General features: G+C 59.1%; 1 protein-coding gene across 1 annotated transcript; it reads right to left on the bottom strand.

Moving 5' to 3' along the window:
• Nucleotides 1-546: 546 nt before the first annotated feature.
• Sbk3 (SH3 domain binding kinase family member 3) lies at nucleotides 547-4900 on the bottom strand. The gene is made up of 4 exons (XM_090321936.1): nucleotides 4589-4900; nucleotides 4071-4221; nucleotides 3489-3691; nucleotides 547-1254 (listed from the first exon to the last, which is right to left on the bottom strand). Exons 1-4 carry the CDS (start codon nucleotides 4898-4900, stop codon nucleotides 547-549), a joined length of 1374 nt encoding a protein of 457 aa, XP_090178062.1.
• Nucleotides 4901-5787: the final 887 nt, after the last annotated feature.

Genomic DNA, 5787 nt, shown 5'->3' with positions numbered 1-5787 from the left:
CCCAGTGTGGGGGTCCAGCAACCCTCAGAGTACAAGAAGACAAGATCCCGGGGCTGGGGTCACTGTGGAGCTGGGGGGCCAGGAGAGAGGGAGGGACAGGAGCGAGGGAGGGGCAGGAGAGAGGGAGGGGCCACAGGTGGGTGAGGTCTGCCAGGTGTGCCAACACCTGCCAGCCCAGCAACAAAGCGTGTGTGTGTGTGTGTGTGTGTGTGTGTGTGTGTGTGTATTTTAGATTCAGAAAATGAGAGAAGTGCAGGCCAGCACTGACATGGTGTCGGATCCTTGAAGCTGGGGTTTTGTGCCTTGGTCAGCTGGAACAAGATGAGAAGGGGGGGGTGACCCTTCCCAGCTCCCCAGAGGCAGAAAAGGACCGGTGGGGATGGAGAGGAGAAGGGCCTGGAGATGTGGATTTTGAGTTATGGGGGGGTGGTACTTGTCTTCGAGAGCTGGAATGTGGCCCCTGTCTCTCCTCTTGGGAGCAGCTCTCCCTCTTCCCAGGTGGCCCCGGGGCTGGAGAGCAACTCTGCCCAGCTCTGACCACCTGTCTCAGTCACGCAGCTGAGCACCTTTCAGACCTGTGCTCACCCTCCTGCTACCCCCCTCCTCCTCCTCCTCCTCCTCCTCCTCCTCCTCCTCCGTCCACTCCTCCAAGCTCGATCCTTCTTCCTCTTCCTCCTCATGGGACACATGCTCCACACCCCCAAGCGGGTCTCCACTCCCCTCCAATCCCCAGTCATCCCCGAGGACGTCCAGGACAGCCAGAGGGGGGCTCCTGGTCTCAGGATCCAGCTCCAGGAGCCCCTGCAGCAAGGTTAAAGCTGGGGGTGCGAACTGGTCCCAGGGGGCTGGTGGCTGCAGGGCCCGGGGCCGGGTGGTCATCCAGCCAGCAAACGCCTCAAACGCAGGGTCAGGGGCCAGCGCCACGTCCCAGGGGAAATGGGCCGTGGCAGCGCAGAAGAGAAGCACCCCGAGGGCCCAGGCGTCCACGGAGGGCCGCAGGGGCAGCATGTCCGGTGGCGGCAGCAGGCAGAGCTCAGGTGGTGCGGTGGGCAGGGGCGCGGGTGGAGCGGGAGTTGGGCTGCCCTCTGGCCGGGTCAGTCCCAGGTCACCCAGGGCCACGCGGCTGCAGGCGGGGTCAAAGACCAGCACATTGTCTGGCTTGACATCCGCGTGCACCAGGCCCCGGCCGTGGAGGAAGTCCAGGGCTGCAGCCAGCTGGGCCGCCACCCGCTTCACCATCAGCTCAGGGAGGCCCTGTGGGCAGGGAGAGAGGAGGAAGGCGCTGGGCTCAGCCCCCCCCACTACCCCCCCCCCCCGTCGCCCTCCAGAAAGGCTCTGGACTCCCAGAGATTCTGACTCCTGGGGCTTGGGGGGGGGGGTCCAGAACCAGGGTTTGCAGCTCCCTCTAATTTCCCCAAACACTCCAGGTTTCTTTTTTTTTTTTTTTGCCCCCCTCCGACCCCGCTCGCTCCGGCCCCCACTCGGTTGGGCTCCGCTTGCTTGCTTTCGCTCTCTGTCGCTTGTTGCAGTCTCGTCTCTGCCACTTCCGGCTTGGTTGTGTATGTGGGATACCGAGGAATCGAACCCGGGTCTTTGTGCATGCTAGGCAAGCACTTTAACCGCTAGGCCAAACTCCCGGGCCCTCCAGGTTTCTTTTCTTTCTTTCTTTCCTTTTTCTTTTTTTCTTTTTTTTTTTTGCCAGTCCTGGGCTTGAGCTCAGGGCCTGAGCACTGTCCTTGGATTTTTTTCTAAAGGCTAGAGCTCTACCACTTGAGCCTCAGCACCACTTCTGGCTTTTTTTTTCTATGTATGTGGTTCCGAGGAATCGAACCCGGGTCTTCATGCATGCTAGGCAAGCACTTTAACCACTAGGCCAAACTCCCAGCCTCCTTTTTCTTTTCTGTTGGTCCTGGGGCTTGAACTCTGGTCCTGGGCGCTGTCCCTGAGCTGTTCCACTTAAAGCTAGCACTCTACTACTTGAGCCACAGCACCAGTTCTGTTTTTTTTTTTTTTTCCAGTCCTGGGCTTGAGCTTAGGGCATGAACCCTGTCCTTGGACTTTCTCAAGGTCAGAGCTCTACCACTTGAGCCTCAGCACCACTTCCAGCTTTTTTCTATGTATGTGGTACCGAGAAATTGAACCCGGGTCTTCGTGCATGCTAGGCAAGCACTCCACCACTAGGCCAAACTCCCGGCCCCCACTTCTGGGTTTTTGGTGGTTAATTGGAGATGAGAGTCTCAGGGTCCTTGTCTTTTGTGCCTGGGCTGGCTTTGAACCCCGATCCTCAGCTCTCAGCCTCCTGAGTAGGTAAGATTGTAGGTGTGAGCTGCTAGCACCCAGCTCTCTCTGTCTCTGTCTCTTTTGCCAGTCCTTGAACTCAGGGCTTGAGCACTGTCCTTGGGCTTTCTCAGAGCTGGAGCTCTACCACTTGAGCCACCGCACCACTTCCAGCTTTTTCTGTGTATGTGGTAGCGCGGAATGGAACCCAGGGCTTCATGCCTGCTGGGCGAGCACTCTACACGAGGCCATGTTTCTGGCCCACCGCAGGCTTTCTCCGATCAACACCCACAGACCTGAAGCCTTCCTCACTCCTAGCCAGGAAGGAGTTCTTTCTTTCAGGCTTCCTCCAATGATGCTCAGACCCTAGCACTTCAACTCCCTCTGAAATTTCTTCCATCTCTTCTAAACGGACCTCCCAGGCCATCTGTCCATCTTTTCATCCACCTGTCCACCCATCCACCTACTGATTCGTCCATCCCCGCGCCCACCCACCCACCCACCCATCCCCTCATCCATCCACCACCTGTTTATCCACCAAACCCATTCATCATATATTTATCTTCTGCTCATCCATCTGTCCAGCTATCCAGCCTGTCCATCCATCATCCATCCATCTTTTCGCACATTCATCCATCCATCCATCCACCCATCTGTCCTCCCATCATCCACCCATCCATCCATCCACTCAGCATCTGCCTACCCATCCATCCACACATTCATCCTTCCATTCTGCATGCAGGTAATCATCTCTCCATCCTTCCTCCTTCCACTCCATTTATCCACAACCCTGTGGCCAACTTAAAGTCCCCCAAATACCCTCCCCCCTCAATCTTCAAAGTCAAGAGCACCTAGAATGTCCCACATTCCCTCCTGACCTGGTGTCCTTCTCTGGGTCCATCTAGGGATCCACCCTATGTGTCCTCTGCCGTCTCTGCCCCCGTCTGTACCCCTCCCCCTCCCTGCCCCCCTCACCCCACTACAACCAACCCCTGGCCCCTCCTGCCCCTCTCCTGCCCCTCCCGGCCGCGGGGTAGGTGGAAGGATGGATTCGTATGGGGTGCAGGCAAGGACAGGCATGAGACTTAGCACAGGGATGGGTGTTTAGGGGCTCGGGTGGATCTGAGCTGGACACTGATTGTGGGGGTCTGTGCTGGGGTAGGGCTGGGCATGGACGGGGGAGCAGACCCCTTCACACCTGCAAACCTCACCTTTTCCTGCAGCATTCCACTGAGGTCCCCGCAGGGTGCATACTCCTGGGCAAAGGCGAAGTATCGGGGGGTCTGCAGGGGCCCCCCCAGGGTCTGCAGCAAGCCAGGGTGTGAGGAGACACAGCGGCCCACACAGAACTCCCGCAGAAAGGTGGTTCTCAGGACCGAGGCCCGGGGCAGGAGCTTGAGAGCCACGGCGGGTCCTGCCAGGAAGGCCAGCCAGAGGGTGAGGGAGGGCCCTGGCCTGCCCACCTCAGGCCCACTGCCCGCTTGGCCTTGTTTCCTCTTCTTACCAGAGCCCATGGGGGACTGGGGGGCGGGGGTGGCAGGGTGGGGACCCTGTTTCCTTTGGCCTTTCCCTTTCTAAGCTGGTCCTGGGTTTGAAGTTGGGGCCTGGGTTCTCCCTTCCCTTCTTCATTCAGGCTGGTGCTCTACCACTTGAGCCACCACTCCACGTCTGTTTTGTTGTTGTTTTTTAACTGATTTCTCAGAGTTTCAAAGACTTTTCTGCCTGGGCTGACTTCGAACTGCGATCTGGGGCTCTCGGGTCTTCTTAGATACGCTGCCACGGGAGGGACTCACCCCCGTGTCGGGGCCGGGCCAGGAGCACGCGGCCGTAGGAGCCGGACCCCAGCTTCCGGATGAAGCGGTACTGGACACGAAGGCTCCTCACCGGGGCCACCCTGGGGGTCGTCAGCGCCACCAGGCGCTGGAGCGCCGCAGCCGTGTCCTCCTACGGGAAGAGCCCCAGGGCGGGCAGGGCGTGAGTCTGGGGTCCCTGAGGGGAGGGAGGCGATGGCTGGGCTGTGGGAACAGCCACAACGGTCACTGTCCCCAAAGGGGAGGGTGAGCCAGGCTGACTCACTGGCCTCAGCCACCTGTTTTTGTGTCCTGGCAGAGTTGGGGTCATTGTCTCAGAGGCTCTGCCTGCCCCCCAGCCCCTCACTCAGCCCTGCGTGCCCCCCTCTTCCCGTCCTGTTCACTGCCCTGGCCAGGCTCCCACTTCGTGATGTTTCGCCCTCCCTCCTCGGGTCTTGGGGTCCTCTGGGTCACGGCCCTGCCTTCCTGGTCTTTCTGGCTCCCTTCCTCCCTCCTCTCACCTCTGGTTCCCCATCTTCCGAGGTTTCCGGAACCCTGACCTCCATCTGGGGGCTGCCCGGTGTGGGCCGGCCTCGGGGCGGGCACCCCTGGTCTGGACTTCCCACGCTGCAGCCAGCACCCCTGGGCCCCCCCAGTCCTCGCCCGGCACAGCTCTGCGGGGGGCTGTCTGGGGACGGCCTCGGGGCTCCTCTGGGTCTGGAAGGGTCTCCCTGGTCCCAATATTTGTCAGGTGTGTTCTCCCCTTTTCTGGTACCCCCTGGGCGTGTGCCGCTGTCTGGGTCATCCTGCTCATCTCTCTGCTTCTCTCTCATTCTCTTTTCTCCTCTCTGTAACTGCTGGAAGTCTCTCTCCTGCCTTAGGAATCCTTGTCTTTAGTCTCTCCTCTGTCCCTGTCTCTTGCTGGCTATCTCTGTCTTCTCTGCCTCTTTCTCTGTCTGCTGTCTTGTTCTCTGGATCTCTGTCTCTCTGTCTCTGCCTCTCTATCTCATATATATATATATATATATATATATATATATATATATATATATATATATATCTTGCTCGGTCTTTGTCTCTCACTTGCTATCTCAATCTCTGTTTCTGCCTCTCTGTTTCTCTGTCTCTGTCTTTCTGTCTCTCTGTCTCTCTCTTTCTCTCTGTCACTCTGTCTCTCTTGGGCCACCACCCTCCCTTGATCTCACGCTGGGGTTGGGGTGAGCCTCTGTCTCCCTGCTCAGTCTGTGGATCTGGCCCCTCTGTCTTCTCCCCTCACTCTGCTGTCCTGCTAGTCCAGGCTCGAGAGGCCCCTCCCTCCATCCAGGCCTCTGCTCCCTCTCCCAGGGTCTCTCTCTGCCAGTGTCTCTGCCCCTGTCTTTGTTCCTCCCTTTCTCCAGGCAGAGGTGTGTGTGACAGGGCAGAGACAGAGACATCCCGTCCCCCACACTGCCTCACCCCCGACCTGCCACCTCCCTCCCTCCCCCTTCCAAACTTAGACCAGCTTGGACTCCGGGCGCTGGGCCCAGGACAGAGGGGACAAAACGTGTTGTGAACCCCCAAGGGTCAGGCCTGAGGGCAGAAAGAAGAGGGGGAGACCCTTCCAGCTCTCCCTGGGAAGACAGGAAATGGGCATGGAGCTCAACAGGCAGCTGGGGGGGGGTGCGACAGGCAGGAAACACCAGGGCCAGGGATGAGTGTACCCGAGCTCCTTAACATGTCT

This window comes from Megascapheus bottae, chromosome 31 (genome assembly GCF_031878675.1).
Source record: "Megascapheus bottae isolate mThoBot1 chromosome 31, mThoBot2.hap1, whole genome shotgun sequence".
NCBI classification, from domain to species: domain Eukaryota; kingdom Metazoa; phylum Chordata; class Mammalia; order Rodentia; family Geomyidae; genus Megascapheus; species Megascapheus bottae.
The sequence above is the reverse complement of the archived record's forward strand: the minus strand, read 5'-3'. Positions and strand labels throughout refer to the sequence as shown.